General features: G+C 39.2%; 1 protein-coding gene across 1 annotated transcript in view; it reads left to right on the top strand.

Annotated features, from left to right (window-relative positions):
- The window catches only part of CNTN5 (contactin 5), a 255,596-nt gene that overhangs the window by 167,920 nt on the left and 67,944 nt on the right, over positions 1-19,732 (top strand). The window contains exons 10-12 of the mRNA XM_063305866.1: positions 403-530; positions 1,624-1,799; positions 16,467-16,587. Coding sequence (XP_063161936.1) covers positions 403-530; positions 1,624-1,799; positions 16,467-16,587 — 425 coding nt within the window. The remainder of the gene's footprint in view (positions 1-402; positions 531-1,623; positions 1,800-16,466; positions 16,588-19,732) is intronic.

Below are 19,732 nucleotides of genomic sequence, written 5' to 3'. Positions count from 1 at the left end.
TTATACTTTTTTAAGGTCACTATCATATTCCATTTGAACAGCTGGTGCTTAATATTAAAAGATCTTTGAATGATAAAGTTACACATTCAGTGAAAGACAGATGTCATTTTAAAAACTCATTATGCTTTACTGTTTGCTAAAACAAGCATATTATGAGCACATTCTTAATAAAAGATTAGTCTGCTGGTTAAGAAACCTGGCTCCTTAAAACAGAAAACTTTATTTTACCCTTATTTGAAAGCCTGGCAAATTCAATTCCTTTCCTTCATACTTAAGAAACATGGCCAGACCCCATAATTTTATTTACAAAGCTTTTAAAAAAAGACACTATAGAAGTTGCCTTCATTTGAGATAATTTCGTATGCAATTTCAGGATAAAAACTTTCTTTTTATAATTTTCAGGGTAACTGTTCTTCCAGATGGAAGCCTGCAAATTCTGAATGCCTCCAAATCTGATGAGGGGAAATATGTATGCCGAGGAGAAAATATATTTGGTTCAGCAGAAATTACAGCTTCAGTATTTGTTAAAGGTGAGATATAATAGGAATATGATTGATTTGAGTAGGTTTGCACTTACTCCAACAATACTAACATGCTGGTATTCCAGTACTCTGCTAATTACAGCCCTGGTAGGGCAGAAGTAAGAATGATGAGATGTTTGCTTCTTGTTCTTTTCTCATGGTTTTGGAGCAGTGGGGAAAGGATAGTGGACCCTTTGGATCTAAGACTTCTCTCATAATATACCTTGAGCAATCACAATCCTTTTTTGGAACTGATAGCAAGTCTAGAAAGACAGGTCCATGCTGAATCCTTCCATCCAAGGTTGCAGCCCCATCATACTCTGCTGTGATTATGAGTTTAGTGATCCAACATATCTAGTGGGCATCAGGCATCAGGTTAGGAAAACCATTTCTGGATTATAGTATTGTTCTGTAATAATTATATCATGCAGTCTTCCAAAATCCAGGGCTGTGTAGATATGATGGACCATAATATCATACCTGTTAGTTTTGCTCCTTGGAAGCAAATAGGAATTGCGGTCCAATACATATTCTCTCTCTCTGTCTCTCCTCCCCTCCCTTCCAAAGAATGGACACAAAAGGACTAACAATAAGAATGAAATAATTTTATTTTAAAAAATAATTAAAAACACAAAGAAAACCCATAAAACATTACAAAGTTATCAGGGGAGCAGACAACACCCCAGAATTAAAACCCAACTCAGCATTCTGAACATCCTACAAACCAAAAATTATGCCTGAATATTTTTTTCTTTTCCTGAAGCACAAACACAAAGCATTGGGCTGAGAAAACTGATATGAGAAGGAAGAGGGAAATGTGCATGTTTGAAAACATATGCCCAGAAATTATAATTACTACCTAAGGCACTTGGGAATATTTGACTGATCTTTGTCCCCTCTACACTTTTATGATGACTGTGAGAAGGGAAAACAAAATGGGAAGTTTCCTGCACAACACAGAATACCTCTGTCTACATTTCCCTGACTCTTCCTTCTATTTTGAAAGAGTGTCAATCAGTGCAAGCCCAACCAGTAAAAACTATGTATACAGAGATATTCCCCAGTCTAACAGTTTGTGCCATTGATTTGTTTTGTCTCCCAGAGCCTACCAGGATAGACCTATCCCCCAAGAGGACCGAGCTCACTGTGGGAGAAAGCATTGTCCTCAGCTGCAAGGCTTTTCATGACCCCACTTTAGATGTCATCTTTCACTGGACTCTGAATGGACAGCCTATCGATTTTGAAAAAGAAGGAGGACATTTTGAAAGCATCAGGGCAGTGAGTATGATTTAAAATCCACTTTCTTTGACAATGCCGTGTGCTTGACAAATCTCTTCACTTCAAATTTGCAGATATGACTGAATTACAATCAGGGGAGGGAGGGAAGAAAGGAAGGTTAGTTTACTGAATTAAGTATCTCATTTAAGGTAATTGAAGTATAAGGATATTTGCTTTAGGCAAAAAGAAATTGCAGTGAATCTAATCATTTGGCTGTTGTTAAAATACTCATGAGTTAGGCATTAGATACATTGGATCTTCAATGCCATAATTCCCAATCAGTTACTGGGAATCCTGGAAATTTTTCTCTCAATTCATCTCAGGAGTACCAGAGTCACAGAAGCTTATTTCATGAGAAATAGGATCATGTCCTTTCTTTTTCATTCCTATTTTACTTTCTGTTCAAAGATGATAATGCTTCATACCTACAGTGGCAGCAAACATCTACTGTACTTAAATGTTCTAAATAGCTGTCAGTGGAAAGCTGAGCTTTTTAAAATTAATTTCCAAAAGAGTAGCCATGTTAATCAGTTTCAGAAAACAACAGCAAAGAGTATAGAAACAGTTTAATAACTAGCATGTTTATCTGGCATAAGCATTTATAAACTAGAGGAGTAAAAGGAAAATTTCAAGAGATATTAAGCACCCATTTTGTTAACTTTGATTTATTTTAGAGTCACTGTGATTTCAAACAATGCAACCCAATCTCCATATATAAACCAAATGCTGTTTATTATTTTTAAAAATCCAATTAAGGTTATTATAATTGGTTGGTGTTATTTGAATGATTGATACTGCAGATATTAACTAAATATTAATAATATCAGTAAATCCAACTCTAGTTACACACAAACAACTCATGCAACAGTCAGTATTTTTCTGAGAGTCCACATCTATCTAACCAACCCATAAGTATGAATTGTTCTGGGGAAGAGTTCCAACTCTGGAGGCTGATAGGCAAATAAAAAATATCTTGGAACATATTATGGACATTTTCATGGAATGGCTATGATCATGGATATGCCCAGCCACAAAAGAGCCATTTACCAAGTCAGCAGACTTTCAGACAAAGCACTGGGCCACAGCCTCCCATCCTGTTTATTTTCTGACGGCCTGAGGCAGTTTCTCAGCATTCTTCCCATAGAGATGGCCAGCATTCCCTCTGGTTGGTCAACCGGTATGGTGCAAAAACAAAATAGCCCAGCAGGTAACCCAAATTTAATTCCTACTCTTATTGTCCTTTTGCCCAGTATACTTTTCCTGGCAAGGGGGAAAGGGGAGAAGAATCCAACTGGCCATTATGTGGAGCCAGTGAAAAGTCTCCCCCATAGAATGACTGCAAGGATTAGTAGATGTTATGATGATGTGATGCCACCTGAGATATAGGAGGGAAGGGGAAAAAATCCCAGGGGCTGGAATGAGAAATAAAACAAGTGTGTTCATCAATGGGAAAGAGCTCAGAAGGAAACGACTCAAGATTCATAGCATTTCCTCTCAGCAGTTGAGATGACGGCAGATAGCTAATCAGATCAGTTTCTCCAGCCGAACAAAAATTAGAAACGAAGCTCCTAATAAAATGGATAGTATTTTACATCAAGGGCTTCTTTTTTCATAAGCATGGAAGGAATGTCAAAGAGGATTCCCTAATTTCTATTGCCCCACAAACATAATAATGGACTTCTTAAAAGTTTAAAAATAATAATATATTTGCTTGCTTGCTTGATTGATTGATTGATTATGTGGCAGCAAGTCAGTGTTGACTCTTAGTGACCACATAGGTAGATTTTCTCCATGATGATCTGTCCCTAACCTGGTCCTTCAGGTCTTCCAATGGTGCTCTCATCGTCACTGGAACTTGGAGAAAGATACTACATGTTTTTATTGTAGCTGTAATTTTAGGGAGGAAGGGGTATTTAAAAATATGTTTTCTGCATGTAGTACATGCCACCTTCAGCAAAGGATAGTTACTTTGTCGTGGTGCTGGAGCTTGAGCACCTCAATGATGCCATGAGCTAAACCGTGAAGGGCCACCCAAGATGGGAAGGTCATGACAGAGAGGTCAGACCAAATGCGATCCCTGGGGAAGGTAATGGCAACCCACCCCAGTATTCTTGCCGTGAAAACTAAATGGATCAGTACAACCAGAGATATGTCAGTATACCATCGGAAGGTGAGACCCCCAGGTCGGAAGATGGTCAAAATGCTACTGGAGAGGAACAGAGGATGAGTTCAACTAGCCCCAGACGTGTTGACGCAGCTAGCTCAAAGCCGAAAGGATGGCTAGCGGCCGACGGTGCTGGTGGTGAACGGCCAGTCTGATGTTCTAAGGATCAACACCCCACTGGAACCTGGAATGTAAGATCTATGAGCCAGGGCAAATTGGATGTGGTTATTGGTGAGATGTCAAGATTAAAGATAGACATTTTGGGCGTCAGTGAACTGAAATGGACTGGAATGGGCCACTTCACATCAAATGACCACCAGATCTACTACTGTGGACAAGAGGACTACAGAAGAAATGGAGTAGCCTTCATAATTAATAGTAAAGTGGCTAAAGCGGTGCTTGGATACAATCCAAAAAACGATAGAATGATCTCAGTTCGAATTCAGGGAGAGCCATCTAACATCACAGTGATCCAAATATACGCCCCAACCACAGATGCTGAAGAAGCTGAAGTAGATCAGTTCTATGAGGATCTGCAGCACCTACTGGACAACACGCCTAAAAGATGTTATTTTCATCACAGGAGACTGGAATGCTAAGGTGGGCAGTCAAATGACACCTGGAATTACAGGTAAGCATGACCTGGGAGAAGAAAACGAAGCAGGACATAGGCTGATAGAATTTTGCCAAGACAACTCACTCTGCATAACAAACGCTCTCTTCCAACAACCTAAGAGACGGCTTTATACATGGACTTCACCAGATGGACAACACCGAAATCAGATTGACTACATACTTTGCAGCCAAAGGTGGCGGACATCTATACAGTTGGTAAAAACAAGACCTGGAGCTGACTGTAGTTCAGATCATGAACTTCTCATTGCACAATTTAGGATCAGACTAAAGAGATTAGGGAAGACCCACAGATCAGCTAGATATGAGCTCACTAATATTCCTAAGGAATATGCAGTAGAGGTGAAGAATAGATTTAAGGGACTAGACTTAGTAGATAGGGTCCCGGAAGAACTCTGGACAGAAGTTTGCAATATTGTTCAGGAGGCGGCAACAAAATACATCCCAAAGAAAGAGAAAACCAAGAAGGCAAAATGGCTGTCTGCTGAGACATTAGAAGTAGCCCAAGAAAGAAGGAAAGCAAAAGGCAACAGTGATAGGGGGAGATATGCCCAATTAAATACAAAATTCCAGAGGTTAGCCAGAAAAGATAAGGAATTATTTTTAAACAAGCAATGCGCAGAAGTGGAAGAAGACAATAGAATAGGAAGGACAAGAGACCTCTTCCAGAAAATTAGAAACATGGGAGGTAAATTCCAGGCCAAAATGGGTATGATCAAAAACAAAGATGGCAAGGACCTAACAGAAGAAGAAGAGATCAAGAAAAGGTGGCAAGAATATACAGAACACCTGTATAGGAAGGATAACAATATCGGGGATAGCTTTGACAGTGTGCTCAGGGAGCTAGAGCCGGACATCCTGAAGAGTGAGGTTGAGTGGGCCTTAAGAAGCATTGCTAATAACAAGGCAGCAGGAGACGACAGCATCCCAGCTGAACTGTTCAAAATCTTGCAAGATGATGCTGTCAAGGTAATGCATGCTATATGCCAGCAAATTTGAAAAACGCAAGAATGGCCATCAGACTGGAAAAAATCAACTTATATCCCCATACCAAAAAAGGGAAACACTAAAGAATGTTCAAACTATCGAACAGTGGCACTCATTTCACATGCCAGTAAGGTAATGCTCAAGATCCTAGAAGGTAGACTTCAGCAATTCATGGAGCGAGAATTGCCAGATGTACAAGCTGGGTTTAGAAAAGGCAGAGGAACTAGGGACCAAATTGCCAATATCCGCTGGATAATGGAAAAAGCCAGGGAGTTTCAGAAAAACATCTATTTCTGTTTTATTGACTATTCTAAAGCCTTTGACTGTGTGGACCATAACAAATTGTGACAAGTTCTTAGTGGTATGGGGATACCAAGTCATCTTGTCTGCCTCCTGAAGAATCTGTATAACGACCAAATAGCAACAGTAAGAACAGACCACGGAACAATGGACTGGTTTAAGATTGGGAAAGGAGTACGGCAGCGCTGTATACTCTCACCCTACCTATTCAACTTGTACGCAGAACAGATCATGTGACATGCTGGGCTTGAGAATCCAAGGCTGGAGTTAAAATCGCTGGAAGAAACATTAACAATCTCAGATATGCAGATGATACCACTTTGATGGCTGAAAGCGAAGAGGAACTGAGGAGCCTTATGATGAAGGTGAAAGAAGAAAGTGCAAAAGCTGGCTTGCAGCTAAACCTCAAAAAAACCAAGATGATGGCAACCAGCTTGATTGATAACTGGCAAATAGAGGGAGAACATGTAGAAGCAGTGAAAGACTTTGTATTCCTAGGTGCAAAGATTACTGCAGATGCTGACTGCAGTCAGGAAATCAGAAGACGCTTAATCCTTGAGAGAAGAGCAATGACAAATCTCGATAAAATAGTTAAGAGCAGAGACATCACACTGACAACAAAGGCCTGCATAGTTAAAGCAATGGTGTTCCCCGTAGTAACATATGGCTGCGAGAGCTGGACCATAAGGAAGGCTGAGCGAAGGAAGATCGATGCTTTTGAACTGTGGTGTTGGAGGAAAATTCTGAGAGTGCCTTGGACTGCAAGAACATCAAACCAGTCCATCCTCCAGGAAATAAAGCCAGACTGCTCACTTGAGGGAATGATATTAAAGGCAAAACTGAAATACTTTGGCCACATAATGAGAAGACAGGACACCCTGGAGAAGATGCTGATGCTAGGGAGAGTGGAAGGCAAAAGGAAGAGGGGCTGACCAAGGGCAAGGTGGATGGAGGGGACGGACTCATCCCTGGGGGAGCTGGGGATGTTGATGACCGACAGGAAGTTCTGGCGTGGGTTGGTCCATGAAGTCACGAAGAATCGGAAGTGACTAAACAAATAAACAACAACAAGTACATGCCACAATAAAGAACCCTATGAATATTCCTCATGTGTATGCCTGTGTTCTGTGGCTTTGAAAAACCTACACTTGAACTCTTTAAAGCTCTGCAGAAAATGAAAAACATGCCAGTTACAGTAAAACCACAGTTTAAAACACCTAGTTAGTGAATTTATGAGGATACAACAGACACAGTTTGCTTCTGGAGATCCCCTCAAAATAACAGAGAAAACTAATGGTATCTCAGGCAGGTAGTCTGGCCATTTCACATAAATTAACACCAGTGATGTAAATGACATCAATTGACACCAATGATGCAAATTCAGATTTAACAAACATTGGGGTATAACAGATATTCCACCCACCCAGATGGTCCATTAAATTAAGATTTTACCTTACTGGGAATTCAACAGCATTAATGTAGGAGAGTGTCATGGGCAGATTAAATATATATGGTTAATTTCTTGGCTCTCTGGGGTCCTTAAACTGCCCAATTTATATCCCTCTGTAAGGATTTTCCTTGATGAAGGAGAATGCATACAGGGCAAGACTTTAAATACAGACTGAAATGTGTTGAATCTCTATTCAGAACTCAGCATCTTTGATAATGAAGATGAGTAAAGAATAGCAGTGTTTAAAAACCTACAACATCCCAAAATTAAGTTAAACTGCCTTTTGTTGCACAGATAATAGCACTTGAGAAATCTAATCACTAGCGACAACGTAGCAAGAATTCCTAAAGGAACTAGTGATATGATTGCTTTTTACTGGCCTAATTTTTTTTCATTCTAAATGTAAATTTGAGTTAGATATTAACACAGAGCAGTGTAAGACATATAAAGTGTCCCTAAGGAAACAAACAAATGACAAATAAGGTGCTGATTTGAATAAAAACTTCTTATGCTAATTTATAGATACAGATATAAATCCCATAAATCCCAACCATGTTTTAAAGCAGAGCATCTTACTATAATGGGGAAAAAACTGGCACCAGATATCATCCATGTGGGTGCTCAAACTAAAATCTGCCATGCTATTTCTCAGAATAGCAAAGGAGGGTTTCCCATTTCTTTCCTATTCTCAGGAAGCTTGAGAATTTCTTCCCAATTTCTCCTGACAATGTTTTTGGCTTTAGTTGAAGATGGTAAAGGGTGCTTATATAGTGGCCTTACTTTTGCTTCCCCAAAATAGAATTCATCCAATTGGCTCTTGGCTGCTATTTAGATATTTAGATTACACACATATTTGCTTTCCTGGGGAACAGATTAGGATACAATAATTGTGAATCCCTTCTTAGCACATCAGATTTATTTATTTATTTGTTTGTTTGTTTAATTTTGCCACCACCCATCTCCCCCCAAAAGGGGGACTCTGGGTGGTTTACAACAGATACCAAGGCAGTTACACCAGACAGTTACTGTCTATATGATATTTTGTATTTGCTTTAACAACAAAGCTCACATTAAATGTAAATTATTCTCAGAGGGAAGAGAAATGTCAACTGATTTGGTCTTACCCTTTCTGCATACATGGTTTTATATCAAAAGCATTAATCTTTGTGAATACACCATATTTCATAGCTAATAAGTATTGTAGCACTAGACAAGTTGCAAAGTTTGTATCCCCAAGTTGGCACCTTATTGAAGAGAAATATGATTCATCACATCGTCCATCTTCAGAGACACAATGAGTTGGCTGAGTTGTGAAGTACCTGAGATCTTAAAACCTCACATTAGAAACATGGGAATTGCTTTTTCTTCTGCACAATTGGCTTAGGCAAGTATCAGCAGATCTGTCACTCTTGATATGCACAAGAAGAATTATGTTATTAGGAGGCTCTTGGTTTTTTAATGCATACTTTAAATTTTTCCCATGGTCTCTAAGTAGATTTTCCTTGTTTGAATTCAAAGCATGTGTGATTTCAAAAACACAAACACACACAAGCCTGTGCCACTTCAGAGAGGAAACACAGTCTCCAGATGTGTCTCTTCAGAGAGGGAAAACAGTCTCCAAATTTGCATTCCAAAAAAAGGCACCTTCTTATATAAATAAAAATAGAATTATGGAGGCAAAGACAAGCAGAATCTGGCCTGCATGATCATATGAAGGTAAGAACAGTCCTGCTGAATCAGACCAAGATCCATCTTAATCCAGCACTGTGTTTCTCAATGGCCACAGGGTGCTCAAAAGCCCGATACAGAGACTGACCACTCTCTGGCCATTGTTCTCCTGCATCTGGTGGGGAGGGGGCTGGGGGGTTACACTGAGTCTCCAAGATTGCTAGCCCTTAATAGACTGATTCTCCATGAATATATCCATTCCTTTTCAAAGACATTCAAAGCTACTGCCACACATGTGGTAATGAATTCCATGGGTTAATGATGCTCTGAGCAAAGAAATGCTTCCTTTTTTCTATTCTAAATCTCATTCCTATCAGCTTCATTGGATCATCCCAGTCCTAATGTTTTGAGAGAAGAACACTTCTCCCTGGCTATTTTCTCCATGGTTTTATCCACCTTGATCACATGCCTTCTCAGTCACCTTTTTTTCTAATTTAAAGAGTCCCAAATATTCTAACCTTCTCTCATAAGGCTGCTGTTTGAGTCTCCAATCATTTTTATTTGCCATCTTCTGCACTTTTTCCACTTGTAGCCAGAATTCTACAGTGTTCCAAGAACAGACATGCCATAGATATTTGTAAGGGCATTTGGCAGATTTATTTTCAATTCCTTTCTTTATAATCTCTAGTATGAAATTGCCTCTTTCCCACCTGCCACACACTAAATTGACAGTTTCATTGAGCTACCCACTATGACTTCAAGGTCTTTTTTCTGATGAGAAAACTGAGATACTATCAGTATACATGAAGTTAGAGTTTTTGCTCCTACATACGTCACTTTACATATATGCATTTGCAGTTAGATTGACAATTCAGCTGTTTTAAGAAGATCCTCCTGTAACCCTTAAAAGAACATTACGTTATCAATATACACCAGCACACATATGCACATAATGACCGGTGGAGAAGGTCTGCATTTTGTGCTACTCATACTGACAGAGAATTTGCTTTTGAAATTTTTGTGAAATTCTCATGTTTTGGCACTGCCTTAGCAATGAGACAGTCAAGAGGTGTGTGAGAATCTCCTCTCTTTCATTGCACAGTTATCTCTTTGGTAGTCTGCATGCTCCCCAACTATCCATATATCCATGAAATCCCACCACAAAGGAGCCCAATTGCAAGCTATAGAGGGCAGCCAAGGAGGCTGCAGGTTGATAGGGAGACATGTAACAGAAAACAACACTTGCACTCTTTGTTATCCTACAGCAATAAAGTAAGCTCAAAAATATCACCAAAACAAAATTTTAACCTTTCATTACATCTCTGGATTTTTTGTTAAGGTAGCATGGAAGTGATGGGAAAGATGTGACTCTGAAGCAGTCTGGTAGTTTTATATTTTGCTAAATAGTTCAATCAATCAATCAATCAATTTTATTTCAGTCTTAGACCAGCATATAACTAGTGACATAACAATTATGCTAAAATAGAAATACAAATAAAAAGTCATGTTGATAACATAAAACAGGGTAAAGATGAAACTACCAAGGCGAAATTACAGAGTGCAAGTATTAAAAATCACAAGAATTCTATAAAATTGCAACTAATTCTACCATGAATAATCTAAATACTATAAACAACTAGGGCAAATAACTATAACAGGACATAAGCAATATAAACTGTGTAAAACACTACGAGAATGTAAAACTATGCTAACTTATATTATCAAATCAAATCAATGGTTTTCATAGCAGTTTCTTATATTCCTTTTCTTGGCTATTTCAGGTGAGGGTAGGATATAGAACAGGATAGCACCTTAAAAGTGAGTGTGACTGAGCAGAATAAATGTAACATGCGACGTCTTAACACAGAGTTCCAATTTTCACTGGAGTCCCCCTGTCTAATTTCCATGTCATTCTACTGGCTAATGGGCATACTCCTTCCTAAAGGTATTTATACTAACATTAATACTATGCAGAAATCTATCTTGCAAATTCTCAAAAATTGAAGAAGTGCAACAGACTTCCTGGGGCTGATGTATAATTCTGAACTGAAGAAACAGGTGTTGTAGCCAAAACCTGCCTCACCTAAAGCAACCAAATCACTTTGAAGGTAAAACATAATTTTATTTGCATGCATATAAGCAGTAATACCATATATACCACTGGACCCCCAGCAAAGCTTTTACGCTTTGCTGAGTGGCTATGAGCAAAAGCAGAACCAGAGCTTATATGCCTTTGGCCCATTACATTGCAAAGGCAAGACAGACACAGTGGAAATTACAGCGTGACATCAGAATATTTTAGATAAACCCCTCCGTGTGACCTCAGGATCCTTTCAGCTTGCTGAAAATGCTTTCTTACAAGGGCACTTTAACCAGTTCATATGTCCTAACAGTCAGGAATCACGCTGAGACGAGGAATAGGTCTCTAGTGTTTATTGCTGTCTCTAGTGTTTATTGCTGCTACATAAGACAGAAAATCCTAACAAACTGAAGAAGCGTAGGAAAAACCCAGACAGATAAACCCCAAAAGTTAAGGCGGGTCTGATCTGTGTCTCTTTGAATGGCTGCTTAATTCCTCAGTACTACGCATGCGTTTTCCCCCCTGGACAGAGGCCCCCTCCTGCTCGCCATCAGTACTCATGACATCATATTGGGAGGCATCCCATAGGTAGTGAATGCAGCTTACATGTGTACTGGGGGAGGAATTGGGATGAGGTGGGTGGAGGGGAGTGTTTGAGAACTTCTGAAATACCATGATTTTTTTTTATAGATGTCAGTTCAGCAATCTGGGGGTTGTAATGATGCTAGTGATATAAATGTGGGGCAAAGTAGACATGTGAGTTTGTTGCAGGGTCTGGTTCCCATGTCAGCATCATTGTTCTGGTGGTTTTTGTTGCTTGTGAGAATCTGCTTCAGGTTGGGTCATTGACTGAATGAAAGTATGGGCCTACCACCCAGTGCCTGAAAAAGTGCAGTGTCATTGTCCAGAATGGGTTGTAGCTTATTAATAATTGAGGGGACTGAGCTGTGAATAATACATGATAACCAGTTTGTGTTTTGTTGTCTGTTTTAGGATCTGTCTTTTAGTGGATCCTCCCTGAGAATCGATCTGACTATATTGATGTGTCTATTGATAGTTCAGTCTCCTGAATTCCTGATTTAACCTGTCTTCCCCTCCCATTCCCCTCCATCAGCCTCATCCCAATTTAAATCCTACAATTTAGCCATTCCATGTAGCAGATGAAGTGAACTGCAGTTCAAGAAGGTTTATGCCTTTTAATAAAAATTCTTAATCCGAAAAGATGCTATCAGATTCCTTCTGATTGACCAAAACTCAAGGAAGTAGCAGACCTCTGGAGAGAGGGTTGTACAATGAAAGACAGGACATTCACACACATCTGTTGTTTGCCTCACAACTCAACAGATAGAAAGTCTGGATATCTTCCATAAGAAATTCTCTGAGACATTCTCCTTTGAAAGAAAATCCTAAACCAAATTCTTTATCCTCTGATTGAACAAGAACTGACAGAGAAAAAATGTAGGAATTTCTCTGCAGACAATTATCTAACATATTGAATCCTAGGGTCAAGTTACAATATGGCTTTTAAATCACTTTTTAGAAATTTTAGAATTCACTGAGTTCAAAAGGGCCATTTAGGCCGTGGAGTGCATCTTCTGCTGATAGAAAAAAGCAATTTTTTTTAGCAATTCTAGACAGCACGTCATAGAATGCTACTAATAAAAATAGATAAAACTGAAAACATTAAGACTTTCAATGCTATAACGATATTGTGTGACTATTGTATAAATCAAGATGCAGTTCAGCAAGAAGACACTAGCAGAATCCTCATCAAATTTCTCTTAAATGATGAAAGGGACAACAGGCAATTGTCATTCAATACAGCACAACAGTCTTAAGAACTGCAGTAGCAATTTAGAATTAATTTATCACCTACCTCTCTACATTTTTTTAAAAAGTAAGCAAATAATTATCGAGTAATCCTGGCTCAGTTTTTACATATTTTTAAGGCAACATTCTTTTATAATAACGTGAGAAACAAATTAAGCAGTGAATCTGAAAAATCTAGCAATTTAACACAATTTTAATGCACTGCTGAGCAAATTACCCTGTATTAAAATTGGTCACTCTCAGAGTGCTATCTGAAAATTAATTTCATTGCATTCTGCCACTTCTGTAGCTAGTGTGACCCTTCTTGTTGATTTCTGTATATGTAAGTTTACATCTTAATTCTTGTTTGAATTTACAGTCCTACATGGATTCATAATTCATTGTCATTGGTTCAATCAGACAATATACCTCCAATTAAATTGTGCATATCTGTCAAATCCTGATTGTTTAAAAACAACAAAAAACCGTGTGGCACCATAAAAGCTAACCAGTTTTATGCTGAACACATTTTTGTGAAGTAGTATCATCAACTGCATCACACAATGCATGGATTATTATTCTGGGCAAGTCTGGAGAAGAGAGGGAATATACTAAACAACATACTGTAGTCAGAAGAAATGAACTGCAAGAGTTACAGACAATGGTCATTGCCTAATGACGGTGGCTTTCAGAAAACAGAATCAGGTGTGATGCAGACAGGTTAACACATTACATTTTATTGTTGTTTAATTCTTGGGCATAGTGTTGAACTCTTTTTTTATAGTAAATGTTATTAAGTTTCAAGAGAAGAATAAAAACTACCAAAAAAACTACAAAGAAAGAAAAAAGAACTAAAAAGGTGCGAAAACACAAGAGAAAAAATTTTCAAATTTACAAAAGATGTGGCTTCTGACTTTTAACAGCAAGGATATACAAAAATTTCCATAATAAAGTCCCCTTCTCGGGAGAGATGGGCAGTGATAGAAATTTGATAAATAAATAAATAAATAATCAATCTCTTGCCCTATGTTAAACCAAAACACCACATTATTTCTATAAATCATTCCGCTTTAGCACATAATTAAGATCACTAAATACAGCTACTCGTCCCTCTTACATGAAAATAAAGGGGGGGAGTTCATATAAACCTCCTAAACATCTTTCTCCCCTCCAAAAGATAAAACATATTTAATTATTCCCTTCCTACCACTATTCTATACATTTCTGTCTACTATAATAAGAATCAAATTAAAAAGCATATAAGTTGTCTGTTATTATACTTGATAATATAACAGTTTTAATAATCCTAATTTCAATAAACCCAGAAAACAAAGACAATTCAAAACAATAAATCCAAATCTTCAAAAGCATGTAACATTAATCAAATCCTTAGAGCAAACCAGATGAACATTCTTCAACCCTTATCCCGCTTCAGAATAAACCAGAATATTTACATATCCCCACAACATGCACAGAGCTTTTCTCTTGAAAGAATCAAACAGCCCAACAGCCCCCTCAAGATTCCAGGTTCTTTTCATGGCATTCCACCAGGATTTATGGCTTGCAGATCACTCTCTCCCTTAGATTTCTCCACCTCCATTATCCAATCTTCATCCAGGATCTCGATAAAAAACCTTTCTATCGCTCTTAAATTCTTCAATTTCATCCATCACATCCACAACCTGATGGCACATTTTAGATCTCATATTTTCCACAATGTCTTGAATATCTTGCATAAAAGCTTTGTAAAAGTCAGAAGAAATCTATTTAAAATCTTGGTGGAAGAAAGAAAGAATCTGTTTAAAATCCTCCCATGTCTCATGCAGTAGATTATGGCACCTCCTAGGAGCTTAACCAGTGAAAGCTGAAGATATGAAAATGTTCCAAAGTGTGTTTACATAAAGTGAAAGTGAGATGGCAGACAATTCTCAAGGGAAAGTGAAAACAGAAAGCTGCAGTTCAAATCAGCCAATTCAATGTGTAGGAAAATGCTAATATCTTCAAATTTAATACAAAAATAATAACAGGAAGACAATTGCTTACTCTCAATCCTCCTTTATATCTGGAAGGAAACCAAAACCCAAAACTTCAAAAAATACCAGAAATAACAATAAGCACCAAGAGAACCAGCTTCTCCTCATTGCAGAAAGCCTCTCTTGGGGTACGTATACTTTAAAAAAATACAAACCGGTGATCTAGAAATGAGGTGGCTGGGCTTAGTGTCCCTTTAAGGCTACAGTGCAGCTTGGAAAATGATGACAGCCCTGCCTCTCAGCTGGCTCTTACCAGTCAAATGCAAAACACTGTTGGTGACCTTCTGGCTGCAAGCAGCTGTCCAGAGGACAGATGGGGTGATTCCAGGTGTTCTCCTTTATCTGGATAACATTTCTGGGCTCTGCCTGAGCCCTAAAAATGTTGCCACGTTGTCAGCTCCACCCGCCGAGCCCGCAGGCACAGCCATTCAGTCCACCATTCCCATCAGAAGCCCCGGGCACAGTGTTGAACTTCTTGATGAATTCTAGCTCAATTGTTTTACCATGAAATAGGTCTTGAGTGAGGTTGAGAAAAAAAAAAGTAAAGTGGTCCAATTTTTTTAAAGCTTTGATTTCACTCACTTTTTCTGCAGGACTTTAACTACCAATAGCCCTGGAATATTTGTCATATGGAAAAATAACTTGGAAATGAAAAATGATTCTCCAATTCTCATCTCCTCCTCCTCCTCCTCCTCCTCCTCCTCCCCATTTCCTCTTGTATAATAATATATGTATAAGAATCCACAGTTGCAGGGAGCTAGCAGCCTTTATATTAACACAATCAATGAACCAAGGGTAGTGACTCCAGCATAATGCTATATCCTGTCCAGCATGAGAATTATTCTGGAATATAGCTCATCTATTTATCTTCAGTACTTACAGCAGACTGTTGATCTATAAAAAATACATCTGAGTAGATTCCAAAGACCTAAGTTCAAACCTCTCCTAAGGGTCTAACAAAACGTTAGAAACAGCAGCAAATGGCTGTGATATCACCACACTGTAAAACTCGGTATGAAACAGAGATATGGTATAATGGCTGCATAACGATTGTGAAGTATTTGTTAACAACAATGGAATGGAGACGTTAATGACTACCAGACAGCAGACTACAAGATACTTTCAAAAGCCATCACAAATGTATCTGGAAATATCCCTCCAGCAGCACCACCATACATGAGTTACATGCACAACGGTCCCAGATCAGCAGCTGGCATTTTCAGTTCAAATATCAGGATAGTAAAACCAACAAAGAAACAAATCATGTCCAAATGTATCAGGGAGATGCTCCAGTAGGTTTTTTTTTTAAGGGCTGCATGGCATGGTCCAGCACAGAATAAGAAACCTGCACATCTTAATGCAAATCCTCATTGCTATATATACGTAGCAGATATATTGTCTGAGAAGGTTGGTGGGGACAGATTACTACAAGGGTTGTGCTGTGCCTCCTGAATGCTCAAACAAAGCAGCACTTGCATTTTTGCAAAGAAATATTTGTAATGTGTTTAAGCAGATGCTATAGTATTGCTTTTTTTTTCCCCAGCAAGCATCTTCTGCAGATTTAATGATCAGGAACATCCTTCTGATGCATGCTGGAAGATATGGCTGCAGGGTGCAATCTACAGCAGACAGTGTATCAGATGAGGCAGAACTTCTTGTTAGGGGTGAGTATACTAATCACGGAAGACACGGTCAGCATAAATGATCGTGCAAGACAGTTGAAATACAGACACTGGCATCGATCTCATGGCTGTATGAAACCCTACCTGTCCCTTAGTAGGTGGGAAAGTAGGCAGGCATAAACTGTGCTGCCCCATTGTTGATTCCTCTACTGCCATATCAGTAAGGACAGTGCATGGTGCTGCCCTTATTGGTTTGATGCAGGCCAAGGTAAGGAAAAGGATTGGTGGATTCCCATGACTGCATCACTTGCTAGCAGGAAAACAATCACCAATCACTTTCTCTCAAATGAGGTGGGCAGAGCTAGTTGAGAAAGATGCCTAAGAATGGCAGTTCAGCCACCTGTTAAATTGCCAGACTAACAGGAGGCTGGTGTTAAGTGGGAGGGTGTGGGTGAAGTGGTCCCAATACTCCTGCTCAGTGCAGTCCCCCGTCACCCCATGGTGCCTTGTAGAAGCAGATATAGATACTGCCACTGGATGAGACTGGTCCCAGGAGCATTTCCTGGTTACCCAAGCAACAGAAAACCTGTAGTGTACCTAATTGTGATAGAATTAGCAATACACATCTAGTAGGACCCAGCTTTGTTTCTTGGTTGAATCAACCTTCTGTGTAGCAGAAGGGCTAATGCTCTCTTGAAAGGACATTAACCTGTATTCTGCTATAGGCTTTCACAGCTGGCATCAGTGAGGCAGGGGTGAGCTTTCGGGCTGAATGGCCATGGCCTAGTTTTCTTTTGTTCTGATGTTTCGCCAGCAGCTGTGGCTGGCATCTTCAGAGGTAAAGTGAGCTGCTTTGTGGTGTAATTCTCAGAAGTTCATAGGCAACTGAAAGGGGCTGGCTGGACTCGTGTGTTAGAACCTGGCAAGCTGATCTCTGATCCACATCACAGGAGTCCCAGCAAGCTGGTTCCTGATTGGCTCCTTGTTCAATTGCTGCATATTAAGTTGCACCTATGTTTGCAACATGCAGATTCATCCCTGGAGGAAAAGAAAAGTAAAACTGATAGTGGGTACGGCAGACTCTGCTTAAAAAGTCATGGCCAGGCATCCATGATTTTCACCATGGATGACATGCCACCAAAACCTACTCTCTGAAATATGCAGTTGGTGCAGCCTTACATAACATGACATTTTTCTGCTAGAAAAGGCTTTGTTCACTTATTTAGAGGTAGATTTTTATATATAAACAGATTTGAAGTCAAACTCAAAGATCATCCAGGCCAACTTGCTGATGTTAAATGAAGGTCTGTCCATCATCTTCCAAGAGACATTCTTCCACTGTCAAAGAACTTCTAACAACTCTATTCAGGGTTAAAAATGTATTTGAACATCCTGGCTCAGGCCTCACCTTCCAGAAATTTGCCCCATTTTTTATTGGTATCTCTTCAAATATTTAAAGATGGCTAACATTTTGAGTCAGAGGGCTCAAGACTTAAGGCAAAATTCCACAGGAATAAATATCTTTTATTGTTAAGAAGAGAGTTAAAGGAAAAGCACCAAGTGGCATTTGGGGAAGCAGTTTCAAGCATCACTACTAAAATCTGCTCTCTGCCCCTAAAAGGTCAGTTCTAGCTGTACAATCTAGCAATGTTCAGATGTTCCTTCATAGCTTGCAAAAGGATGAGGCATATTTGTTCCCCTCACATTTACTGTTCTCAGCCCAACTTGATTTGGGGGGTGGGGGTGCTTTCATTGGAAGGGAAGAATAAAAATTCTTAGCTCAATTGTTGGTTCTGATCCAGAGCAAATTAGCTGTTCCTTTTGGGACCCATGCCTGCCGACTTTTATTTGTTTGCACATCTTATCAGCTTCCTGTGTATTTCATTTGGCACGACGCATACACGCAGTAATTTTTGTTGATTTCATTCTCTGTGGAATAAATAGAGCAAAAATCCATAATGCAGGGTAACTCAGAATGCAAAATTCTTATCCATTCATTATATGAACATAGGTCTACCTTATTACTCTAATAAAAACTTGATGCATCAAGTTTTTATTAGAGTAATATCCACTTCACAGTCAGCTGTATTAACTCCTCCAGAAGGCTTACATTTGGAGGTTTTCCTGTCTTTTTCCTCTGTGTTCTGCAGAACTTTTGGTGACACCGTTCTATACTCAAGCTCTTTATTATCTTTAATATGTGCTGGGCCACCCTATTTGTTGATTTCTTGCTAAAAGGTAAACGCATAGCTGGTTCAAATCCCCACACCTGTAATTTGCACACAAAAAATATCTTAATAAAATGAATGACACTCCCAGCCAACCCTTACAAATTGCAAATGTGTGGGACAGTTAAGTGTTAGAGAACTTTACCTCCCAGACATGATCCCAGTCCTGATTTTTTTTTAATTTTTATCCCGCCTTTATTATTTTTTTATAAATAACTCAAGGTGGCGAACATACCTAATACTCCTTCCTCCTTCCTATTTTATCTTGCTGTCTTGATGAAATATAGTATGACTGCGCTTGGAAGTACCAGTGTGCCCAGATGTATGGAGATTTTTCTTGATAATACCAAGAGCTCATCTAGTCTAGAAGCCACCCACAGACCTCGTGTGACTCTGAAGTGCCCATCTGGTGACCCCACAACCTCTCAAAACTGGATGGAGCTAAAACTGTTGGCCATTTGATTTGGTTCATTGGTTAGCTGGTTTCTGCAGGTCTGATAAGGTTGAAGTGCTATAACTGTTAAGTCTTACTGAGTCTTAAAGCATTCATCCCCTAAAATCCTCCCTTTCCCCCCCGCCCCAGAAAAAATCAGGCTGATATTTCCTACTGAAGAGTTTAAGAAAGATTAAGATTCCTATTTCATTAAGTTCTACTTCCTCTGATGATGTCACCAGCCACACCCTCTTTGTGCTCCAGGCAGGGTACATTGACTAAGTGGGACACCTGAGCTAAAAAAAATCCAACATCCTGTTTCCAACTGTGGCCAAACAGATCCTGAAATTCACATGCATCACAGGAGAACAAGGAAGAGGAACCTTCTACCCTTGTTCAAAGGGCACTATCTGGATTGCCTGAAGATCAAAGCTTGGCGCAGTCATCTCTCCAAGTTGCTTGTTTTCTACCCTGGATGTTATTAAGACTGCAGGTCTTTCTTCAGGTCATATCACAATTTGGAATG

The sequence above is a fragment of the Candoia aspera genome, chromosome 5 (assembly GCF_035149785.1).
Source record: "Candoia aspera isolate rCanAsp1 chromosome 5, rCanAsp1.hap2, whole genome shotgun sequence".
Classification (NCBI taxonomy): domain Eukaryota; kingdom Metazoa; phylum Chordata; class Lepidosauria; order Squamata; family Boidae; genus Candoia; species Candoia aspera.
The sequence above is the reverse complement of the archived record's forward strand: the minus strand, read 5'-3'. Positions and strand labels throughout refer to the sequence as shown.